Source organism: Callospermophilus lateralis, unplaced genomic scaffold, assembly GCF_048772815.1.
Source record: "Callospermophilus lateralis isolate mCalLat2 unplaced genomic scaffold, mCalLat2.hap1 Scaffold_130, whole genome shotgun sequence".
Classification (NCBI taxonomy): Eukaryota; Metazoa; Chordata; class Mammalia; order Rodentia; family Sciuridae; genus Callospermophilus; species Callospermophilus lateralis.
This window is the reverse complement of record NW_027512473.1, coordinates 2,091,450-2,116,084: the sequence shown is the minus strand read 5'-3', so window position 1 is coordinate 2,116,084 and position 24,635 is coordinate 2,091,450. Positions and strand designations below refer to the sequence as shown.

The 24,635-nt window shown below is 51.6% G+C and overlaps 1 protein-coding gene across 1 annotated transcript; it reads left to right on the top strand.

Annotated features, from left to right (window-relative positions):
* Positions 1-17,227: 17,227 nt before the first annotated feature.
* On the top strand, positions 17,228-23,133 carry LOC143389880 (PDZK1-interacting protein 1-like). The gene is made up of 5 exons (XM_076842631.2): positions 17,228-17,278; positions 17,932-18,106; positions 20,595-20,703; positions 22,387-22,482; positions 23,058-23,133. Exons 1-5 carry the CDS (start codon positions 17,228-17,230, stop codon positions 23,131-23,133), a joined length of 507 nt encoding a protein of 168 aa, XP_076698746.2.
* Positions 23,134-24,635: the final 1,502 nt, after the last annotated feature.

The following is a 24,635-nucleotide window of genomic DNA, read 5'->3' as shown; positions in this document are numbered from 1 at the left end:
AGGGGGAGCTTTCTGGGGCTGGGCTGCAGCAGTCTGGTTATCATAGGCCGGTGGGGAGTATGGAGGGATGAAGTTGGGGGTATGGTGCTTATCTGATCCGCTCACAGCAGCAGCCCTGCCTTCTCTTGCTTTCCATGTTTGCAAAACAACTAACTGTTCCCCAGCAGCCAGCACTGTCCCTCCCACTGTACTGCTCCTGGGAGCCAGGCAACTTGGGGACACAGGTTCTGGTGCCTGGCAGTGTCCAGCAACAGGGGCTTGGCAATCATGAATCCAAGTAAAGAAAGAGATATTTCAGGATCATCTGGGTTGTGTGTGTGTGTGTGTGGTGGCAGGAGGACATGAGGTCTAGAGAGGGAAAGGGGCTTGACCAAGGTGACCTGGGATGGAATTCTGGTCTGTGTCCAGAGCCAGTGCTCCAGAATCTTCAGGAAGGAAGAAGTGACAGCCAGTATGGTTGGTGTTCTTAGAACAGATGGGTCAAGGCTTTGAAAGAGATGGCAGCTCAGCTTGTCCCAGCAGTCTGCTCAGGAGAAATCCAGGTGGACAGTGGAGAACTTGCCTGCAGAGACTGACAGGATAGGATCAGGGGTGGAGGACAGTTGATGTGGAACCAGTTCCTGAAGGGTGGGGTCGGCACGGATGGGAGGGAGCAGGAAAGGCAGCTGGACCACAGGATGAGTCTGCTCTTTGGGATCAGAATCACCTGGGTTTAAGTTTTATCACTGCTACTTAATGTACTGGCTGTGTGACTTAAGTGAGTCACTTGACCTTTCTTTCCATTTCTTCACCTATTAAATGATGATATTAACACTCATCATCCAGAACTGTCATGGGATTTCAAAATGGTATTTGTCAAGTGCTGTATTTTATAGAAAGCAGCCATGATTATTCCTGGAAATGGGGTTGGGATAGAGCTGTCCTTGGGAATGCCAGAAGAGAGAGAAGGAAGAGAGGACAGGATGCAGGAACATTAGTCATCCCCAGCAGCAGAACTTCCTCTGGGCCTGCCCCATGCTCAGTAATGCTGGGGATCCAGCAAGGGACCACCCTGCCCCTGTCCTCAGGGGCTCACAGGCTGGATAGAAGTGGGGTGTAGGGGAATGGATACAGAATATTAGAACTATGGAGGCAAGTACTGGGAGAGAGTGGTTGTGGGAGACAGCTGCGGCAGCAGAGGCCTTAAGTCAACGTTTGCTGAACTGAAGGGGCCTGAGGAGTAGGCTGTGGAGGGCTTCCTAGAGGAGTTGCCACCACCTGTCCTGAGTTCCAGCATCTCTCAATGATGGAGGCAAGCTGCTCCAAGGATGACATCTTCCTTCCTGGATCCCAGACTCCTGCCCAGGCCACCTGGAGTCAGGCAGGGCTGGGCTTCTGGAACTAATGATGGCACTCTGACATTGCTTCTGGCTCCTGCTTTCTCCCTCCACTTGCTTGGTCCGAGCCCTGCCTCCCTCCCCAGCTCCTGGCCTCCTCTGTCCACACAATAACAGGATGTGATCCGTTCGAAGAGAGGAAGTGGGGAGGACGGGCAGTGCTGATAGCGCCGTTCTGACTCTCCACGCTTCCCCTCCCCTGTGGACCAGCCCCTAGAGCTGCCTCCTCCTGCAGGTCTTGTCAGGCTTCCCCGTGGGTCCAGCAGGGGTAAGTGTGAGATCTTCAGGACCAAGCAGGCTTGTTGAAGCCTACAGGGAGATATACACTGACTATACCCTCTGCAGGGCCTGCCTTACTGGACAAGTAATTTTGGAGCTTCTGGAACCTGAGGGTGTGCAGACAAATCCCTCAGCTTTCACGATAGCAGGGCTCCACCTGCCCTACAGCTTCTCCAGGTTCACGTGGGCCTGATCCAAATCAGTGGATGATAGAATCCATCAAAAGGCTCTTGTCAAAGGCTGGGGAGTCTTGCACAGCATATGGGGGCAATCTGCACAGGGGAGGAAACTGAGGCTCAGAGAGGCAAGGGACTTGTCTAAACTCAGTGTGGACTGGGAGCTAGGCTGGAGTTAGAATCTAGGTCTCCTGGTGCTCCATCACCCTCTATAGGCCATTGCTGTCTGTAAGAACTTTCTGGGATGATGGCTAATATGGTAGCCACTAGCCACCTGTAGCATTTGAGTACTTGAAGTATGACTAGTGTAACTGAGTACTGAGCTTTTAATTTTGTTGAATTTGAATTAATGTAAATGCCAAAGGCCACATGTGGCTAGTGGCTGCCATATTGGACAGCACAGCTTTAGACTCTGATTCATTAAGTCATGTTCATTTATTGTCACCTTTGCTGAACTGGGCAGTACTAGGGACACAGATCAGCTGGGTAGCTGCAGTCATGTATTAATTACTGCCCTTGAGGTCGACCGGGGGGAATCTGACTCACTTAGGGGTCATGGAGCCTTGCCACAGGAAGCTGGTTTTGAAGGCTATGAAGGAATTGATCAGATGTGCAGAGAGCAATGGCATTTGGGTAGCAAGAGTAGCATGAACAGAGGCATAGCATTGGGAAGAGCGGGGTATGCTCTGAGGCTGCCAGCTGTGTGGCTGATGAGATGAGTGTGGTGGAAGCATTGGAGCTGGACAGGCCTTGGGGCCAGGTCACTGGAGGCCTTGACTTCCATGAAGGTGATGGGGAGCCACTGAGTGTTGCGAGCAGGTAGGAGGATGGTCAGATCTATGTTTCTGAGACCTTGGGGATAAAGCCACTGGGGCCAGAGTGGAGTCAGGAAGACCAATGAGGAGTCAGAGAGCCACAGTCACCACAGTGTGGCAAGAGGCTGGGAAGAGCTTTCTGCTGCTGCCAAGTCATAGAGACTGGACACACTTATTACCAGGACATAAAGGCAAGGAGCTCAGGAGAGCCTGAAATTGTCCTAGAACCAAGCCCCAATCAGCTCTTGCTTTTCCCAGCCCACTTTCCCAACCCGTCTTCCAATTCCTGCATTACTGTAAAAACCCACCGGTGCCCTAGGGGGGATAGAAGCCCAGGCGCTGGTGGGTCAGAAGAGATTTTATATGGATCTTTGATGAAGAGCAGGTTTTGGGAGAGTGGTGTTGAGGGCTCCTAGGTCCCAGACGTGGGAGGCTCAGACAGAGGACATGAGTCCCCAAGGGGGAGCCTATCCTGCACTCTGAATTGCAGTTTATGTCAAAGACTGACTCTTCCCAAGAACCCAGGACAGAGGACAGTACTTTCACTTTACAGATGAAGAACATTGAGGTCTTAGAGATGGAGTGATTTGTTCAAGATCAATTGTCTAAGTGAGAATCCTAGCTAGAATTCTCCCCCTGGCTGTTTGGGGAGCCAGTTCCTTACTCCTACAGCAGGTGAACCCCTGAATACTGCTGAGGTCACTACAGGCACAGCCCAGCCCCAGTCGTTAGGTTGGGACTCCTCTGAGGGCAAAACAGAGAATGACCCTCATATACTAGGGGAGGATAGGTTTATCTCTATGTTATTGAATGAGTTTCCTGATCTCAGGGAGACTCAATGTCTCTGACTCTGTCTCAGTCAAACAGATGATGATCTGACCATAATATCACCTCTCTCTGCATGGCCCCCACCCCCTTGCCATCCCATGACAAAGTCCCACAAGACCCATGACTTTCTGAGACCCAGTGGAGCTATGAGACTGGGTTGGAAAACCCTTTCCCACCCTATGTCTGGGGATAGGATAGCCAGCTGAGCCCCGGGGCTCAGGGTCCTCAGTCAGCCCTTCCCAGCTCCCCTGCTGCAGCCTGAGACCTGCAGTGCTCCTGGGTCCCAGGCTCTCCGGGCTGGGCCTTCTGCCCTCTGGCTGTTCTCACACAGCCTGGCGGAGGCTCCTCTCTCAGAGCTCCCGCCCCTCTCTCCAGCAATCCTCTGGGAGCTGCGTGCTCAATGGGCTATCAGGCTTGCCCATCACTCTCACGCCCCCCCTCCACTACCCCTGAATAGGTGGGATCCAGACAGATACAGGCACTCCCAGCCCCAAGTCCCCAGCCAATCTCTCCCAGGACCACCTGGGACCTCCCAGCTCTGACGTGCTACCTGCCTTACCAGCTCAGGACCGAAGGTTTTGGTCACACTGACAGCCTGCCCTTCTATTGTCTGGCAATGCAGTGTAACCCAGGTACCAACATGCTGGGATTGCCTGGTCCATGCTGCTAGGATTCTGCTCTGTGAGTCTAGCCATAGGTGAAGGTTAAGCTCCCTAAGACCCACAGTGGGAGTGGATTTCAGGGACTGTGTGCTTCTCCCCCTCCCTTCGGCTTGGGTGACTGCAGCAGCTTTCTTGTGAAAATGCAAGGAGAGGCCTGGGGAGGGCAGGACAAGCTGGTGGTTGCCTGGCTTGGTTTTTTTTTTTTTGGCAGGGGGTGGGGGGCTGACCATAGGCCCCTTCAGGGTCCACATCTGCTGGGTTGAGGCTCTGCCAAAGACGGCTGGCTGGTTTAGTTGTCCGGCTGCCATGGGCAGGGAGCTGGCTGGCAGGCTTTCTGCAGGATGCTAATGAGGGCAGTCACAGGCGAGGGGGGAGGCGCGCTTTTGTCCTGCACTTGTCCTTGGTGGAGGGTCCTCAGAGGGAGACAAGGGGCCCTCCTCAGACCCAAGTGTCTGTGATTAGCCTGCCATCACTCACTTTGATGGATCCCAGGGCTCTGGGGGGTGTGGACAGAGATGGGGAGGGACAGGGAGCAAGCCAATTCTGTGCCGCCATCCCGTGATTCCCAGTGAGTGTCCTTACAGAATCGCTGCTCAATCCTGTCTCCTCCACCCTCTTCCTTTCCCACAGTAAGCCTTTGCTGTACCTGTGACTTCCTCTCCAGCCTCACATTGCCAGGAGCGGATCTCTGGATGAGGTCATCTCGGAGCCTGCTTCTGAAGGAGTTTCTCCTCTTTCCAAACTCACAGAGCCATGTCTGGGGGCTGCTTTCCCGTCTGCCCATATTTTGGTCCTGGTGGTCTCTTCCTATTTGTCTGTGAGTTGCTTAGTGCTGGCATGGTGTGTCACTGATCACTAGTGGCTTCATCCTGCCCAGGGTGGGGCCCGCACCTAGGAAGTGCTCAGTAAATATTCATGAATGATTTCATCAGCCTGCAGAGTGGTGGAACACAAATGGATCTCAAGCTTCATTTTGCAGATGGGGAAGGATGTGTGACTTGTGCAAGGTCACACAGAGCAATGAGTGACTCAGTCTCCCGGCCCCACTCAGGCCTCCTTGAGAGGAGGGCTTCTCAAATTTTGGTTCAGGGACACCCAAGGAAAGAGGAGAGGATGCAGGTAGGACATAAACATGAATGGAGAAAAATAAACCTTCTGTATTGCCACAACCTCTCCCAGAAACTGAGCCTCTCATCCTTTGCTGATGTAGGCAAATCACAGCACCCTGTGGCTGAGCCGTGTCTGGCTTTGTTACCAGTGGAAATTGCATCCTAGCTGTGGTAGGGTAACCTTAAGTATCATTTATGACTATTCCCAATCTGTATGGTAGGTATTAGACTTGTTGCTAGATCTTGTTATTTAATCCATTAATAAAGGAGCACACATGGTCATTATGTTGTAAAATCTTAAGACACTTTGACAATTATATTTCAGTACCATTGATTTTCCCTATGATTTTATGAATTTGGGAAATTTATTTTATTTTATTTGTGATGCTGGGGACTACACCTAGGGCCTCTCACATACCAGGCAAGTGCTCTACCCTTGAGCCACACCCCCAATACTAAGGTATTCATTTTGAAAGGGATCACAGACTTTACCACTCTGCCCAAGAGGTCCATGGCATACAAAAGCTTAAAACCCCTGCACAAAGGAACACCCCTGGTTGACTCTTCAGCCCAGAGACTGTGTCTTTGATCCATCTTTTGCAAAGAAGGTTGGAGGAGATGTAGACACCTGCTAGTGTGATCGGAAGAGGCTCGGAGTAGGGGTCACTCCTCCAGCATCAACCCCTTGTCCCGTCACTTTTTAAATGTAGCTGCTATTTACTGAGTACCACACACATGCCCATCACTGTTCTTAATACTGGGAATAGAGCTCTGAACAAAACTTTCCGTTACAGAGGGTATGTTCTTGATGGAGAGGTAGAGAATAAACAACATAAATAAGTTAAATAAATAGTGGATTAAATGGGGATAAATGATAAGGAGAAAAATGAGACTAGAAAAGGGAGTTGGGAGTATGGGGGAGGGAGGAGTTTGCAATTTTAGATTAGATAAACAGAAGGGCTTCAGCAATGAGGTAACACTGGAGCCAAGACCTGAAGGCGATGAGGCAGCAAGCCACACAGTGTGGGGAAAGAGTATAGTAGAGGAGAAACCAGCTAGTGCAAAGGCCCTGTGGCCCAAGTGTATCTGGCATGGACAGGAACCAGCCAGGAGGCAAATGTGACTGGAGTAAGAGAGGAGTGGAAGATGGGTCTAAGAGGTACCATGTAGGCACTCTGAGACATTGAGAGGACTTGGGCTTTTACTTTTCCATTGGAGGAGTTGGAGTAGGCCAGAGACATGCTCTGACTTAAATTTCTGGCTGCCATATTGAGAGCAGACTGAATAGGGGCATAGGCAAAAGTGGGGAGACCAGTGAGGGGGTTGTTGCAATAAGCCTGGTAGCAGATGAGGGGGCTTGGAGAGAGCACAGCGATGGAGGTGGTGAGACCTGTTAGAAGTCGGGGTGTATTTAGAAATGCCAGGAGCATTTACTGAGCGTTTACATCCAGCGTGGGGTGTATCCGAGAGGGAAGGCAGAGCCAACTCTGAAGTCTTTGTGTGAACATCTGGAGGAGGGGGTGCTGCACAGGAATGGGAGGCCCAGGAGCAGATTTTAGCATCTTAGTTTTGAGGAGGTGCCTGTCAGGGGAGTGTCTGTGCTGGAAGTGTAGCCTCGGGAGGTATTAGTGTCGGGTGAGATGAACTTGGTCATGGGCCTTTCAGTGGACTCTAACAGTGCTGGACCCTGTACCGTGTCACCTTGCCCTCCCACAAAACCAGAGGAAGTGCTAGAATCACCCCCAGTGTACAGATAGGTACACTGAAACCCAGGAGGACCAGGGCTACATTACAGAAACACAGGCAGGAAAGAGCAGATTTGGGATTCCCACTTACATCTGTCTTATTTTACCCTCAAGCTTCTAACCCACACCACACTACTGCAACTTCTTTTGAGCCTCTTGGTCTTTCCTCCTTCCTCCTTCCTTCCTTCTTTCCTTTCTTTTTTATCTTCAAGATTCTTACTTTTGGCTTTCAGGTATCTTTGGGAGAGGTCTAACTGTAGTTGGAATTAATACTTGACCTTTAAAAAATTCTTAATTTTTTTTGGGCTGGGGATGTGGCTCAAGTGGTAACGTGCTCGCCTGGCATGCATGGGGCACTGGGTTCGATCCTCAGCACCACATAAAAATAAAATAAAGATGTTGTGTCTGCTGAAAACTAAAAAAAAAAAAAAATTGAAAAATTCTCTCTCTCTTTTCTATCTTAAAAAAATTCTTAAATTTTTTATTATGAACATTTTTATACATGTGAAGAGTGGATAGTATAATAAATGGCGCCAATCCATTACCTCATTGTTTTTGTAGTAAAATGGGGATGCAATACCCACTTCATACTGGGAGGAATAAGTAATAAGTCCAGAATTTTCCAGTGTCCACAATTGTCAGCATGTGGGAGATCTCCTTTCTTATATACCTCTACCCCTCCCCACACTTCTTGTCCCCATGCTACTTCATCTATAAATTCAGTTAATATCTTTATTACTTGATTTAATTAAAAATTATTACTCTGTCAGGTTGTGTGCTATGTTCTAGTAAATTCCTACTCATCTTGCAGAGCTCAGTTCAAATCTTACCTCCTCCTGGAAGCCCTCCATGATCTGCCCCCCCTCCGCCCCAGGAGTTCAATGGCTCCTTACTTGGGGTTCACATTGTATATCTCCCTCACAGCGCTCACTTTTTTTTTTTAAAGAGAGAGGGGGAGAGAGAGAGAGAGAGAGAGAGAGAGAGAGAGAGAATTTTTTAATATTTATTTTTTAGTATTCGGCGGACACAACATCTCTGTTTGTATGTGTTGCTGAGGATCGAACCCGGGCCGCAACCATGGCAGATGAGCGGCGCTACCGCTTGAGCCACATCCCCAGCCCCGAGCACTCACTTTTTTAAACCTTGATTTCTTTTCATTTCCTTTTCTTTCTCTTTCTTTCTTTTATTTCCTTCTTCCTCTATCCCTCCTTCCTTTCCCCAGTCCCCTTCCCTTCCCTTCTCCTCCCTTCCTTTCCCTTCCCTTCCTCCTTTCTTTCTTCTCTCTCTCTGTCTCTCTGTCTCTCTCTCTTTTGTAGCAGAGATTGAACCCAGGAAAGCTTAACCACTGAGTCATATTCCAAGTCCTTTTTATTTTGAGGTCTCGCTAAGTTGCTGAGGCTGGCTTTGAACTTGTGTTCCTCCTGCCTCAGACTCTCGAGTCGTGGGGATTATAGGTGTGCACCAACATGCCCAGCTGATTTCTTTTATTTTATATGAAGAGAAAGTATAATGCAATGCTTAAGAGCTTCTGAATCTAATAAACTTGGATGAAAATTCTGGATACCCTTACATCCTGAGTTTAATTTCTTGGGATCTCATTGTTCTTGTAGTAAAATGAGGATGCAATACCCACTTCATACTGGGAGGAATGAGTAGGAAGTCCAGAGTTCCTTGCACACGACACACCTGGCACATAGTAAGTATTCCTTTTAGAAGTTACATGTCGAACTCACCATGCTGAGCCAGAGGGCAGGGCAAAGACCACTTTCTATGTGTATCCTGGTACCTGGGAGTCCTGGACAGAATGGTATGGAGGGTGGCCTCCAACTGGCCAGCAACCAGGCAGACTGGACCCCATGGCCCTACCTGGTAGAGAAGGTTCTCTGGTGAAGAGATGCTCTGGTTTAATTCTTGAGCTATTTAAGTACAGTAAAAAGCTTGTAAGTGACTCGATTTTGTCTTTTAATGTATACTTATTTCATTAATTTTTAAGCTACAAGTTTATCCCTCCCTCCCCCATCATTAAATATTCCTCATTACAGAAACTCTGGAAAGAATATCAAGAGAAGGAAAAAAAAAATCACAAGGGCCTGGGGTTGTGGCTCAGTGGTAGAGCGCTTGCCTAGCATGCCTCACGCACTGGGTTCAATTCTCATCACGGCATATAGATAGATAAAAATAAAGGTCCATTAACAAATAAAAAGTATTTTACAAAATCATGAATTCAGCACAGGTGGCCAATTAATATTTTAGTGTATTTTTTATGTTTTTTTTCTCATCTGTGAAATTTTAATTGCATTTTGTTTAATTCTTGCATCTGTCTTCAGCTTTTTAAGGTCATTTTAAAGTTTAAATTCTGAGGGGCTTGGGGTATATCTCAGATAAGAGTGTTTGCCTATCATGGGCAAAGCCCTGGGTTCAATCCCCAACACTGCAAAAAAAGAAAAAAAAATTAATAAAAAAAACATTTAAAAATGTAAGTAAATAAATAAAAACAAATAAATAAAGGACTGGGTGTGGCTTCTAGACTGATCCAGAATGGTCAACATGGAGCTTGGCCCACACCCTGTTACACCTCTCACTGCCCGCTGGGGCTTCTGTCATGAGAAAGGACTGGCTGGGGTCAGGGCAGTGTGGCTCAAACACTTGATACCCTGTTTAGATTTGGGCGTTTCTTGCATTTACCAAGTATCCACTACTGTGAGGCCTTCAGATGCATTATCCTCTGGCTGATCTGGTGGACTTTACTGGGAAACAGGCTCAGAGAAGGGAACTTGCTCAGGTCACACAGCTAATAGGGGTGGGGTGGGAACTTTGATTCCAGCTCCCTTCCTGGACCTCAGGGGCTCATCAGTGAGTCCATTCACTCCTCCTCTGGCCCTTGTCCTGCTTTACCTCCCTCTACAAGCTCAAAGCTCCTACTTGCATACCTCCAGTAGGCGGGAGCTCGCTACCTTTCAGAGTCATCTCCACCCTCACTAGACAGCCATGGGAGACATCTTTGTCTCACTGAACACAATCCAGCTTCCCTGTGACTTTTCTTATCATGGACGCGTGGTCACACAGTGAAAGTTCTCTCTCTCTAATCTGGAAAAGTTCCGAAGATATCTATAGAGATTCCCCAGGCTGCTCCTCTTTAGACTGAAAAATCTCAGCTCTTTCAAATATTGAATAGATTAATGACAAAATGAATAGCAAGTGAAGAGAAGAGTGTTAGTTAGGATGAAATAAAATCAGTTCCACGACTCTGGTGCCCTGAAGTGAGAAGCAGCAACTCTGGGGGTTCTATTAGGAGAGGTATGAACTCTGTTGTTCTTCATTTTCCCTTCAGTTGAGATGGACCCAGTCCCCACCCACTTGAGGGTGAGTCCAGACCCAGCTTTGCCTTTCCCTCTCCTGGGCTGTGTCATCTTGGCCCAAAGCCTTAATCTCTATTCACAACGGTTGAATTCTAAGTCTCTATTTCCAGTTCAGATCTATCTCTCCCCTAAATGCCCGATGGAAACACTAAGCTTTGTCCTGAGATGTCCCCAGGCTGCCCCTGGACCCGGCATCCTTGCCCCTTTGCTCCCTGCTGGTCTCTCTCACTAAGTCATGCATCTCCCCAGGGCAGGGCTGTGGAGCTGTGCCTGGCACCAAGCAGAAGGAGAGAGGTTTGCTAAACACATGAACACCTGACAGCTTCTCACCCCGGGCCCCACGGGCCGTTCTTCTAGTTTTCTCCAGTTGAAAAATCAGTGCAGACATCCAGGTGCTGCCTGTCAGAGGACCAGGGGCCGTCTTGACTCTGGACCTCTGAAGCCCCTACTTCTGCACCTGTGCCCTTGCTTGTCCTGATTGTGCCCCTTGCGTGGTCTTTTCCTCCTCTAGTTATCTCCATGCATGGTTTTAATCCCAGGCGCCACCACCCCTCTCTTGGACTCCTTCCAGAGCCCGCTCCCTGCTTTCCAGTGTATTCTCCAAGCTGTGCATGGAGACACCTTGCTGAAACGCATGGCTGCCCATGTCACGTCCTTGCCTACAACCTTACCGTAACCCCGCTTTATCTGTAAGGTGGCGATCACACCACCCCTCTCCGGCATCCCTTCTAGGGTCCATTCACTGCAAGGTCCTCAGATCCTTTCTGCTCGCTGCTCCCCAGCCGGGTCGTTCCCCATCATTGACAGCAGCCTTGCTGTCTGCTCCCCCCAAGCTGCTCTTCCCACCCTTCTTCCACCATGGAAGCTCTTCTCTCCCCAGGTCCCTCCCAAATTCACATCTCTATCCTGGGTCTGACCTCCAGACTCACCACCTCCAAACCAAACTAGAAATCCTGCCCCCCTGCTCAGAAAAGCCTCCTTCTTCAGATCCCCCACCTCATCTAGCTGAGCAGACTTAAGTCCTTGAATCCCCCCTTGGCTTCTCTCTCATATTCCAGATCATATTGATTTTATCCTCAAAATAGGCCTAGACTCACCCCATACATCCCCAGCTCCATAGCTCCTCCCTGACCTGAGCTGCTGCCATCTCTGGTTGAAGCTTGCATGAACCTCTTCCACGGGACTCCCTGTCCTGCTCTCCTTGCTCCTCGTAATCCCTTCTCAACCCAGCAGCCCAATTATGTCTCTTGTGATCAAAACTCTCCAGTGGCTTCCTGGTCTCCATGGCATTAGAAGCCAAAGTCCTTACAGTCACCCACAGAATCCCAAAGGAGTGGACCTCTTGCAGCCTTCCCAGGCCCTCTCCTGCTCTCCCTGCAGTCACCTCCCCAAGCCACACTGACACCTCCTCCATGATCCTTTCTCAGGGCCTTTGCACTTGCTGTTTTCCTTGGCTGGAATCCTCTCCCCTCCAAGAACTGAACATGTTTCTCACCCTCAGCTCTGTTCAGAGGAGCCATCCCCGTGAATTTACAAACGACAGCATGCCCTTCCTGGAGGACTCTCTGCTCCTGCTCCTGTCTGGGCTTTTCTGTACTGCCATTAGACCTGCTTCATCTACTTATTGTTTGTTTCCTGGCTCTAGAATTTGATTGCTCTAGAATTTCGGCCCCATGGGGGCAGGGGTTTTGTTGTGCTGTTCCCTAGCATTCTGAATAGTGCCTGGTCCTCAGGAGACTCAGTAAATATCTGTTGAATGAGTCGTAGACTGACCACTACCTTCTCCTGACCTCCCAGACTAGATGATGTCCTCATTGATATATTCTTGGTGGCCATACACCTGTTTTGAAACATTTGGCACAACTGCAATTATAGCTGTATGAGGTAAGTTTTACCTTACATCCCTACTGGACTTCCAGTCCTCTAGTGGACACTAAATAGGTGTCGTATGAATGAATGAATTAAAGTAAGTCAGAGTGTTATTGGAGAAACTGATCAATGAGCAGGTGCTCCCATCTCGGGCTGGTTGCAGGGATGCCGGAGATTGGCCCTCTCCCTCCTCATTTACTGTGTGGCCTTCAAGTGGTCCCTTCAGTTTCCCCAGGTGAAAAATAAGTATCAAGATCACACTATTCGGGATGAGCTTTTAGGCCAGAAAAGACTGATTCTGGAAGCCAGCTTGGTTCTGCTGCTGGCCTGGAGCCCTGGATGGGGGAGCAGGGGTGTGCTGGAATCACTGGGCAAAGATTTGGCCTTGGGACCTCTGCTGGCAGGCTGACTCCTGGCCAGGGGCCAGCCCTTTAGTTTCTTGGCTGGGTGAGTAGGTAATGGGAGGGGTTGATTGATCTTCTCCCACTGGGGGGTCCTGGCCATAAATCTCCCTGGCCCAGTGGGGTCGCCTAGGACCCAGGAGCCACAGCCAGTACATTCCTTGGCTTGGCTGGCTCCAAGCTGGTACTTTTTGCCCCTTCCAGCTCTTACCACTGGGGCTCTCTGTGGGGGTAAATGCCCATCCAGTCATCCAGAGGATAGAGAGAGACAAGGAGACAACTAGAGCTAACACGTCTGATTCGTTCAGCGGCCAGCCTCTGAGCCCTGCTGTCTGCCAGACCAGAGGGAGGCACTGCATATACTGAGATCTAATTCCACAAAATATTTGTTGAGTGTGTGTGTAGTCACTGTGCTCAGTGCTAGCGGTGAGATAGGAGCTATTAATAGAGTAAATACATAAGTCAAGAAGGAATTGCAATTTGTGACTATGTCTGCGAAGAGATGAGCAGAGGAGACTCAGAGGTGGGTGAAGGGAAGCCAAAGAAGTCTTCTCGGAAAAGTGACCTTTAAAGCAAGACAAGGAGAATTAGCTTACTGGGTAGTTAGGAGGGGAAGAGTGCTCCAGGCAGAGGGCAGAGCAAGTGGGGAGCTGGCCCGGATGCAGGAGGTACTGGGGCCAGATGAGGCTGGAGAGAAGGGGAAGGTCAGATTGTCCCACTCCTCAGGACCAGGTGAAGAAGTCCGGACATTATTTGAAGGGCCACTGGAAGCTGTTAAAGTGTCTAAGCAGAATCTGTTTGAATGAGTACAGTGTCCAGGAGCTCTCAGGCTTGCAGAAAGACAGGAATGAGGTGAGGCATTGTAAGAAGGAGTGAAGGAAGCTTCTATCTGTGCTCTGAGCATCCTTCTCGAAAGTAGCACCCTGCTTTTCCTCAGTCTGAGCTCTCTGCCTGGATTGCTTTTCCCACTCTGTCTTTCTGCCTAATCCAACGTCCAGTCAACTTTCCCCTTAGCATCACCTCTTCCAGGATGCCTTCCTTGACTTTTAGTGGTCATGTGCAGATCTCCACTGCAGCCCTGGCTTGCCATGTGCACTGTCCAGCATCAACGACTGCCTCCACATCCACCTTCTCTTCTTCCAGATCATCCCGTGAGAGGGTGAAAGTAGGGGGCAGGAGGGGAAGGAAGTTGGGGACTCCTCAGCTCTGTGCTGGTCCCCTACCTTCCCAACCAGCCTGGGATTGGCGCTAGATACTGCCACCTGCTGGCAACAAATGGAATTAGTCACGGTCCATTCAGGCTTTTCTAAAGAGTAATCACATAAGCTAGATGCAGGGCTTGTCTAAGGGGCCTGATGATTTCAGGAGGCAGAGCTGGCCCGGGAGTAGGTGGGAGGGATTAAGCATCGATAGAACAGCTGCTCTAAGGTGAGGACTCAGGGTCCAACCCTGTTGGCTGCTGAGACCTGAGTCCAGACCCTGGGCCTAAGCCAGAGCGATAGGGGGACCCACTATGTCACCTCAGGGATCAGGAATGTCCACACAGCTGGGATGATGACCTCCTCTCCTCTGTGAGGACCTCCAGGGAGCAGGGACCAGCCTCAGAACCAAGTGTCCATCCACACCCCCCTTTTCCGGGACAACTTGTTTTGCTTTAAAGCCTGGGACTTTGACCTGGGAGCTGGGCTTTCCGCCTGTTGGTCCCCTGCTGTCTTTCCTGCTCATCCTCCCCCCACACCGCCCCAAAGCATGGCTCAGAGAGTCCTTGCCTTGCCTTTATCCAGGGAGTTTAGTGAGAAAAGGCAGACACTGTGTCTTGCTTGCTGATGGCAGAAGCTGGGCGGCTGCACTGGCTGGTGGGGCTGGGTGACGTCCTTGTCCACCTCCCCTTGAATCTCTCCACCCTTGGCTCCTTGGATATTCAATTTTTCTGGGATTTCATCCTCTTGCTCCATCCTTCCTCCTCTTCTTTTGAGACACTTGTGTGCTGGGGTAGCATCCTGGTCCCTGAAAACACACACACTCTCTCTCCCTCTCTCTCTCTCCCTCTCTCTCTCTCTCTCTGAAGATCTTGCACTCCCATCCTGAATTACCATCACTGTTCACAAGTGTCCCTCGGATCTAACTCTCTCTTCTCCAGACCCAGGGATCCTCTGCCTTCTAGATACCTCCCTCTGGAGGCTCTGCAGGTACCACACACAGTACATCTAAGGCATCTGAGCCACTATCCACTCAGCTGTCCAAGCCAGAAACCTAACCAAGAGTCACCTCCTTCCTCACCCTGTCCAGCTAGCCACTGTTCTAGAAACCATGCCCAGGCTTTTCTACCAGGGCTCAGACCCACACCCACTGCCACACCCCTGCTGCAGGCTATCGCTGACTGTGTGGCTCCTTTGTGGCCTCTCTAGATCTCCCTTTTCCGATTCTGATACCCATTTCATTTTCTCAAATGCACCTCTGACCATGTGACTCCCCTGCTTAAAACCCTTGCTGCGTGTTTGTTAAATTCAACTTCATTCCTTACATTCCAACCAGTGATTCTCTGGCTGTTCATTACCACTCTCCAGACTGTGCCCACAGATTCTGACCCCAAGTTGTTGTAGGAGGGGGAGCAGGACACACATGAACAGGAGGCATCACTCAACTTTACTCAAAGTTCTCCTAGAGCACTTGGAGGATACCCAATTTTTGTTTTATTTTATTTTTAAAATTTTCTTTGCTCTTTTTTAGTTATACAAAAAGAATAGAATGGCAATAGAATGTATTTTGACATATCATACATATATGAACTATAACTTCCCATTCTTGTGGTTGTACATGATGTGGAGGTACACTGGTCGTGTATTCATATATTATCATAGGAAAGTTATGTCCGATTCATTCTATTGTCTTTCCCATTCCCAATCCCCCTCCCTTCCCTCCATTCTCCCGTCTAATCTGGTGGAACGCCCCCACCCCCTACCACCACCATGGTGAGTCACCATCTGCATATCAGACAGAACATTCAGTCTTTGGTTTTTTGGGATTGATTTATTTCACTTAGCATGATAGTCTCCAGTTTCATCCATTTACTGGATAATGCCATAATTTCATTCTTCTTTATGGCTGAGTAATATTCCATGTGTATATATACCACATTTTCTTTACCCATTCATCTATTGAAGATCACCTAGGTTGATTCCATAAATTAGCTACTGTGAATTGAGCTGTTGTGAACATTGATGTGGCTGTGTCACTCTAGTATGCTAATTTTAAATCCTTTGGGTATATACTGAGGAGCAGGATAACTGGGTCAAATGGTGGTTCTGTTTCAAGTTTTCTGAGTAGTCTCCATACTGCTTTGCAGAGTGGTTGAACCAGTTTGCAGTCCCACCAGTGATGTCTGAGTGTACCTTTTTCCCCACAGAAGATACCCAAGTTTTGGATGGTAATGGGCCCACTGTGCTTGCATGCAAGAGCGCGCGCGCACACACACACACACACACACACACACACACACACACACACAAAGCAGGGACAAAACGTGATTCTGAGTGCTCCCAACTGGCAGAACCATTTTGACATGGAAAAGGGAACCCAGTGGGTCCTCTGAACAGCAGTTTGACTTCCTCTGGGCAGAGAGGCTATGAAGGAGACTCCTTAGGGACTTTGCTCCTGGTCCGCCAGCTTTGCCTAGCCTTTCCTTTCTTTATGGGCAGGAAGTAGGATTTATTGGTGAATATGAGGAAGGATGTGGTAACACGGTGGAGACCCTCACCAGTACAGGGTTTGCCATTTGTCCAGGAAACTATGGGATGTATTTGACAGCTGCCCACTTCTCTGCTACGGTGTCTTCAAATCCATTCACATCAAACTCTGTAAAGCCCCACTGTTTTGAGATATGGATTTTCTGGTGGCCAGGGAACTGAATTTAGCCCCATGTAGGGCCTCAATCCCACACTCCTTGTTCTGTACCCAGGTGCAGATGGACACTATGACTTGGTCAATATGAACCCTAGCCACTGTGCCCTGGGACTTTCCAAAGGCATCTTGAATATCTGTCTGGGACCCAGATCAAGGACATGAAGAGCTCAGAGACATGTATATCCTTTGGGAAGCAGCGTCTCCAAGGTCATACAAGGTCATACAAGCAACAGGGTGCACACTGCTGTACACTGCATTCAGCCATTGCATACCAGGTTGCCATGAGGAAAGGAGCCCAGGCACGGCTCCCAGCACCTAAGCTTCCCATAGTCCTGCTGTGACTTGGGGCAAGGAAGCCTAGCATGATCCCTGGCCTTGATAGGAACATGGGTTATGCTTAGCCCCTGAGGTGGAGGGTAGACTGGATGCCATGTGATTCTGGAGGGACATTTCACCTCTTGTGAGGAGTCTGGCTCCAGGATCAGGTGATAGTTGATAGGTGTCCCCGATGGTAGGTGAACCTTCCTCAGGATTGCTCCTGGGTATAGCTTGGACCTCGGCACCTGGGGGTACCTTCTCTTCTCCCTCCACAGCAGCCTTCTCTTCTCCCTCCTACTTCTGCCTCCAAGGACTGCTGGAGCCAGACCTGAGGGTAGATGCTGAGGCCTTTGATCTAGTTCAGATCTTGTCTGAGGGAGGCCTGCCATGTCTCCAGGGACCACATGGGGCCACGAGGAGGAGGTGAACTGGGTCCAGGTCAGTTGGGCTGGGAAGGGGGGCGGGCTGGGACCTCAGGCCCTCTGTTGTGATTTGTGGGAGGGAGTGGATTTAGGGAGCTACTGGGCTGGGCCAGGGGGTGGGGGAGCACTGAAGCTGGGCTGTATCCCCCGAGTGGAGCCCCAGGGTCTTGCTTGGTAGGGCAGGGACAGGTGAGGGGGAGAACAGAAATCAGGCCAGGCTCTGGAGAAAGTGGGCGGCTGTGAGCCTCCCTGCGCCTCTGGGGTTTTCCCCAGGCCCTGAGCCAGCCGCAGATTTCTTAATTCCATTGTATCCTTCCAAGAAGCTCCACCCACTGGACTCCTTCAGTGCAGAAGAGACAATGTGTCACTCTTGCCCAGAGCCCAGCCCCGCTGCCAGGAATGTGGAGCCCAGGCAGGGACTGTGGGGGCAGTATGGGGCTCCAGGTGTCTGGGACTCTCCCCACACCTCCCAGGTCCTCACTCACCTCCTCAGCTGGTCTCTGAAGGATGACCTCAAATGCCAGCTCAGTGGGCTGGGCACGGCCAGGGAAGCCGGTCCGGGCAGCTCATTTCCATGGGAGGGAGGGCAGTTTCTCTCCCCCGCCTGTCCTTCCCCCTCCCCCTCCTTCTCTGGCCCTCTTCCTCACTCGCTCCTCTCCTCCCCTCCAGGATCCGACTGTGCTCGGTAGATCTCAGGCAAACGCCACCAACACCCCCAGCAGCTCCAGAAGCTCAGTCAGCAGCCGCCGAGGGAAGGCCCAGGAGCTACCTGCAGCCATGTCGGCCTTCAACCTGGTCATTCTGGGCCTGCTCACCTCAGTGCCACCCGCCAGCTGTCAACAAGGTAGCACAGGACAGGGGACAGCCTGGTGGCTGCAGAGAGGAGAGGGCTGGGCTGGGCAATGGTGATCCAGGGGTGGGTGGGGTAGTGTCCTGGCTTTACCCACCCCCCTCAGCAGGTACTGGATTAGCCAGAGGAAACTCCAGAGGCACAGTTTTCTGAATCAGGTCCCTGTGATTTGCTTTCCACCTGTGAGAAGAGGTGACAAGACAGGGAAATGGTGGGTCTAGGATTTGTGGGAGGAAGAGCGGTTAAACCTGAGCTCCCAGAGCAGGAACTGCCCTAGTGACGTCTGCATCCTGAGGGCTGGGGGCCAGGGGCTCTGGGGAAGGGCAGGGCAGGCTTGCTCTAGGGGAAGGGCTGTGCTGTCAGGGATTGGCCCAAGACTTTGACCTGGTCCTCATCTTCTCAGCTTCCTGGGCTTGGGTAGAGAACAGTGCCCCTGAGTGGTCCCCACCATGTCCTGAACTCTGTCCAGCTATCTTTTTTTGCTGTGTGGCCTTGATGAAATCACTGCTCCTCTCTGAAACTCAGTTTTCTCACTCATATAAGATGAGGATGGAAAACCCCACTCTGCCCACCTTCCAGGGCTGCTGCCAGGTCAGGGACGTGGAATAGCTTTGTACCCACTGAAGCATAATATCCTGAAGTCTGGGGTCCACCCTGCACTCTTAGGCTACATCTGTGGCCAAAATCTGGTGACTCTGCAGTGGCCCTTGGATCTAGTGGGAACTGACAAAGATGCTTCCAAGCTCTCCTGAACTCTCGTGTGTGTGTGTGTGGGGGGGGCACAGATCTGTCTCCCAGGTCCTGGAAGCCCTCTGGGGAACTGAAGAGACCGGAGGCCGAGTGACTTACATGGGTTGTAGAGGAGGGCAAGAAGGGACAGGATCCAGGCCATCCTTCTCCTGCCCCAGGTTCGGTCCCTTACTCTTTGTGCTTGCTCCAGAGTCACAGCGGAGGAGGAACCAGGGGATTGTGGTCCCTCTTGTGTCTGAAGGGAGTTGGCTACGAGGTCTAGAGGAAGCAGGGAGGGGCCTCCCAGGGCTGCTCCCAATGCTTGAGCAATTATTTACCTGAGAGAGCAATGTGCTTGTTTCTCTTGGGAGGAACAACAAATTTAAAAATGCTCATCTTTGTAGGATAACCACATTGTGTATCTTCTGCTATCCATGGAGCTAAGCAAGGTCTGACCTAGCCATAGGCCAAAGAGTTCCACAATTCTCCCTCCTTCCCAACACCTGCTAGGTTCAGAAAGAGTTCAAAGAAGAGATGAAGTCTTCACTGCAGCAGGAGAGCTTTAGGGTAGACTCAAGGGAGGTCTTTTTTGGCAGTAAGGTAGAAGGAATGTAATTGATGCCCAGTCTGGTCATAATATAGAATGGCTCTCAGAATATAAAATGGCGGAAGGATACAGGCATTTTTTCCTGGAGGCAGCAGGCGCCTCCGCCACACCCAGAAACCCCCTGTTGACTTCTGTTTCCCTCCTAGGACCTTTACCTGCTAAGTGTCTTTCCTCTGCAGGGCTGAGCTCCCTCTGGTTCAGGTCGCACAGTGATACCCAGGGAAGAGAGGGGAACTCTTTGAGGCTCCCTGTGACCTAAGGGTGGAGATTTCTGGGACATCCTGAGGGTAGGAGTTGTTGTTAACAGTCAAAAAGCATAGAACAGGGGCTGGGATCCTAGCTCGGTGGTAGGGAACTTGCCTTGCACATGTGAGGCACTGGGTTTGATCCTTGGCACCACGTTAAAAACAACAACAACAACAACAACAAAAATAAAGGTATTGTGTCCATCTACAACTAAAAAAAAAAAAAAAAGTGCATAGAAGAGCATGGTTGGAGCGTTGACCTGGTCTCTGGCCCTGCTCCCCTTGAACACCCAGCTGGAGGAATCCAAGGGGCTCAGGGTTGGAAGCTTCCTCCTGGTACCCCTCATCTCAAACCTGTCACTGCTCTGTGCACCCAGACCTGAGCAGCTCGGCTGGCCGGATCTCACACCCTCGCAGCTCCTCCCAGCCTCTTGCCACGGAGCAGGATCTTCCAGATGCCCGCCCTTCTCTGGCAGTTTGGGGCCAGTTTCCAGCCTGATGGCAGTTGCAGAGGAGGAGGGGCCACTCCTAGCTGGCAGGGCCTGGGCCAGCTGTCCAGGGGAACTGCCCTTTGGTCCCTGGGGCCCAGCACTCCCTGGGGGGCCTGCACGTGACCCCTGGGGGAGGGGATGGTGCGCAGGGATCCAGATCTCAGAAACAGCACCCTGAGCCCCACGGCCTTGTGGGCTGTCAGGCCGTGGTCAGGCATCTGTCTCTCCCTGGGCCTCTGCCCTTCTTTCAAACCACATCTCATGCTCAGTGGGGTCAGACGGGCCCTCTTATCCAGAATGTCCTTCGTGTTCCTGAAGTGGCCGGTGGCCCCCCACACCAGCACCAGCCCTTGCAGTGGGAGGCTCCTTCTGCCCCTGCTCTGCACTCAAAATCCCCCTTCCCTCTTCAGGTTTGGGGAACCTGCAGTCCTGGATGCAGGGCCTCATCGCAGTAGCCGTGTTCCTGGTTCTCGTTGCAATTGCTTTTGCCGTTAACCACTTCTGGTGCCAGGAAGAGCCGTAAGTGCTGCCTGAGGGCCCTGGGGCTGGGGTCCTGAACAGGTAGGGTGGCCTCAGGACCACTGCTCTTGCTCTGGTAGTGGGGAGAAGGGCCTCAAAACTCTGGGTCAGGCCCTCTCACGGTTTGGAAGGGAAACTGAGGCTCGAGGTCACAGGGTGAGTTGGCGACTGTTGGAACTAGCCTCAGGCTTGCTGGCTCCCAGATGTGGGCTCTATTGGCCAGCTCTGGTGGCCCCTCCTTGTGAGTTTTGGGAAAATATCTTCTCTCCTTGGAGTCTTGAGGTTTCCTTTGTGGAGTTGGAATAGCAGCCTGGTCTTCCTACTGGAAAGGAAGTTCCCATCCTTCTCCAGGGTCAGCTGGGGAGCTCTTGGGTTGCAGACTGGACAGCAATCACAAGTGCAGGTGCTGATGAAGGAGACTGTACAGTGCGCTGCCCTGGTCTGGGGGTGGTCAGGGAAGGCCTCCCTGATGGCATATGCACCTGGAGTCTGGGGGAGGCAGTTACAGGACAGGGAGGAGTACTCCTGGGTGGCCCTGAGTTAGAGGCCTGGCACCAGGGCCACTGGGTATGAATGCACAAAGATCAAGAGTGCACTCTCATTTATCAGATCAGGGCCCCGGGGCAAGGGCACATCTTTCTTAGGGCATCGTTTCCCACGCTCACAAAGGTGGCCCGGTGGCCAGGATGCCAGCCGCAGCCCTGCACAGCCTCAGAGGAAACACAAGCAGCTTAGTGGAAGGGGGACAGGGGAGGCCCAAGACGAGGCAGGCGAGGTGAGCAGGACCCAGGCCAAGAGAGTCCTTGTGCCTGAATTTTGGGCTTCATCTTGGTGCAGAGGAATTTTTAAAGCATGTTTTAAAGCCTGGGACACAGCCTTAGCAGTCACTCTGGCTGCCACTTGGCAGCTACACGGTGCGTGGGGGCAGTCTGCAGGCCTGGGAAGCAATGAGAAGCCGCAGATGAGGTTGGGATAATCTGGACGAGACATGGCAGGTGTGATACTGAAAAGGGATTGAATCTAAGAGCAGTCCAGGAGGTGGGCCCTTGGAGGCTGGTGGACAGAGACAGTAGTGGACCCAGGAGGATGAAGGACAAGGAAAATATCTGGGAACCTCACTGAGGCATAGAACATAAGCCGATGAACAGATCTGGAGGCAATTGATGAGTTTATTGGGCCATGTTGAATCTGATCTCTGTGGGATGTCCAAGGAAAGACGAGCAGGTGTAAGGGTCCCTGTGACCCTCATGAGAGCAGTTTTGGGGGTGAGGTGGAGCCCACACTGCTGTGGGATTATGCTTGAATAAGAGGTGAGGGGCTTTCTGTGGAGATGCTTCATTCCTCCACCGGCCAGCTCTCCTTCAGGGTCCGCTGATGGACCACGGATCTGCTCCTGATGCTGGGCAGACACTGAGTCTTGCTGTTCTGCTCTGAGGCCTGAGCTGAGGGTGGCTGGGAGGTAGTGGAGAGAGGCCTTGGACTCAGGGCAAATCTTGTAGATCTCTGGCCCCTACTGTGGAGCAGGAAGAAGAGTGTGAGTTTCCCTAGACAGGCCAATGGCAGGGCCTGCTAGACAGAGATGCTTGTCCTGCGCTTGTGAGAACCAGCATCCAGAATAGGATCTGCTTGGATAGGGTGAGTGGGGGGCTATCAGTGGATGTTACTAATGAGCCTTGTCCCCAGGGAGCCTGGAAACATGGTCATGACTGTTGGGAGCAAGGCAGATGGGATCCTGGTGGGAATGGATGGAAAGTACTCCTCCACGGTGGCCAGCTTCAGGTGAGGTGCTGGTACAGGGCTGCTTGCCCTAGGCTCCAGGGCCCAAAGGGAAACTCAGGAGGAGGTGCTGCTGGAGGTGGGGAAAGAGGGTGGGGACTCCCATGGGGAAGGGCTAATGAGGTGTCGGGGACTTTGTGGGGATCACCAGGCTCCATGGGCAGGTGAAGCCTCAGTTTGGTAAGAAGGTTAAGTTAGGGGAAGGCTACTTGAAAGGGGGGTTCAGTGGATGGATGGGGACTCACAGGCCAGTGGGTACTGTGGAGGAAAGGGGTTCAATAAAGGAAGGGATACCATGAAGGGATGACCCTGAGGCGAGAGGGCTCAGCGGGGAGGGAGTTCAGCACGGGGAGATGGGCTCAACGGGTGACCAGTGGAGGAGGATCCCAGGGAGGAGGACAATGGGATTCAGGGAGGTGTAGCTGAGAGGCTTCCTATCTACATGCCCCAGCCCAGGTGTGGTCAGGAGAAGCCCCTCCTGGGAGTCAAAAGTTTATTCTACAAGATACCACTCACAGGATGGGCAGGGAGAAGTGATGGGAGGTCTGCTGACCACCAGGCCCTGCCTCTTCTTTCAGGTCCAGTGAGCACAAAAATGCCTATGAGAACGCCCTGGAGGAGGAGGAGAGCAAGGTCCGCAGCACCGCTATGTGACCTGGCTCACGGTGGCCCCCAACCCTGAGATTGAGGTGGACACCACCCCCTGGCCACCGCCTTCTCTGTGCAGGAATCTACAATCAAGGACTGACTGCCCCAGCAATTCTAGCCAGTCAAGGTTGGGGCTCAGACCATGTCCAGGTTGGGGTGCTGGGATGGCCGTCACGTCTTCCTGGATGCCTCCCACCCCATTCAGAAGAGTGGACGGAAGACGCAGTCAGTTTAGCTTCCCATGCTGCCTCCCTTTCTCCCCTATAACCGTGGAAATGACCCTTATTTCTGTGAAATAAAGACTTTTTGTACTTCTGGGGCTGAGGCTCAGAAACAGCCCCTCTGGCTTCCAGGGAGACCCTGTCTTGCTTTCTGAATCATGATAATCACCTTCTGAAACCACTGTCATGATGGCCTTGGAGGATTGTCCAGGAAGTCTCTGGGGCCACAGGGCGGCTGGGGCCAAGGGGGCCAGGCCAGGAGAGGTGAGGGCCATGTTGTGAGCTTATGTCTGTGTCCCGGTGACCAGGCAGAGTGCCCTCCAGGAATGTCAGATGAATGCCCTTGCGTGGGAGAGTTTGGGCCCATTCTGACCAGAGGATGGGCCTTGCTCCCTGGGGTTAAACCCTTCCTCTAAACCCTCCCCTGGGCCGGAGCAGTCAGGAGAGCTTCCCAGGTGGGGCAGGCCCTGGTGCAAGCAGGATACCCCAGCCTTGTCAGTTTCAAGGTGTGTCCTAGGTTTTTCCTGTACAAAAGGCAGAAAGAGGGGATCAGAGAGCTAAGGGCCAGGGAATCCACCCACTCTACCTTGTTCCAGGGAGAGCCCCTCCTTCAAGTCTCACCCGCAACCCATCCTTCCTCGTGCAGCAACCCACCCTGCTTCCATGATGCCTGGCATTGTGATGGGTTCATTCTTCTCTCATCCATCCAGCTCTGCCTGCTTCCTCATTGCCCCTGTGTGCTGTGCGTCAGGCAAGGAAGTGCCAGGAGGGTCCAGGAAGAACTCAAGGAAGCTCAGATTTGAGTTCTTGGCCCCCTGACAACTTGCTCTGTGACCTCAGGAGACTGGCTGACTGCTCTGAGCTCAGTTTCTTCTCTGTGGAAGATTTGGCCAGTCTCATCACAGACCTGGAGTAGAACTCAGTCCTCACCAAGGCCTGATTCCCAGTCCTGAAGTGGGTTGGGGGTCAGGTGACTGGGTATGAGCCAGAGGAGGGAGGAGGCATGACTCAGGGCCTGGCTGACCCTGGGCCCTTGCCTCTGTGACTGCCCAGGGAACGGCTTCTGGCTCTTTCTCTCTGGGGTAACAACCCAAGACAGACTCACCGAAGAGCATTCTCAGATCCAAGGTAGTGGGGCTAACAGTGTACTTTCTACCAATGTCTCCCCTGCCACCCATCTCATCCTGTCATAGCCATTCCTTTGCTGTTCCAAGGCTCACTCAAATGCCCCAGGGAAGACTCATCTTAAACCAGAATTAACCTTGTCATCTCACTGGGGTTTAGGAT

What these genes read in the sequence shown, in the direction of transcription:
- LOC143389880 (XM_076842631.2), top strand. Translation starts at nt 17,228, where the DNA reads ATGTCTCCAGGGACCACATGGGGCCACGAGGAGGAGGTGAACTGGGTC. An exon ending in ACCCGCCAGCTGTCAACAAG is followed by an intron (nt 18,107 to 20,594) that starts GTAGCACAGGAC and finishes TTCCCTCTTCAG; the next exon opens with GTTTGGGGAACCTGCAGTCC. An exon ending in TTCTGGTGCCAGGAAGAGCC is followed by an intron (nt 20,704 to 22,386) that starts GTAAGTGCTGCC and finishes CCTTGTCCCCAG; the next exon opens with GGAGCCTGGAAACATGGTCA.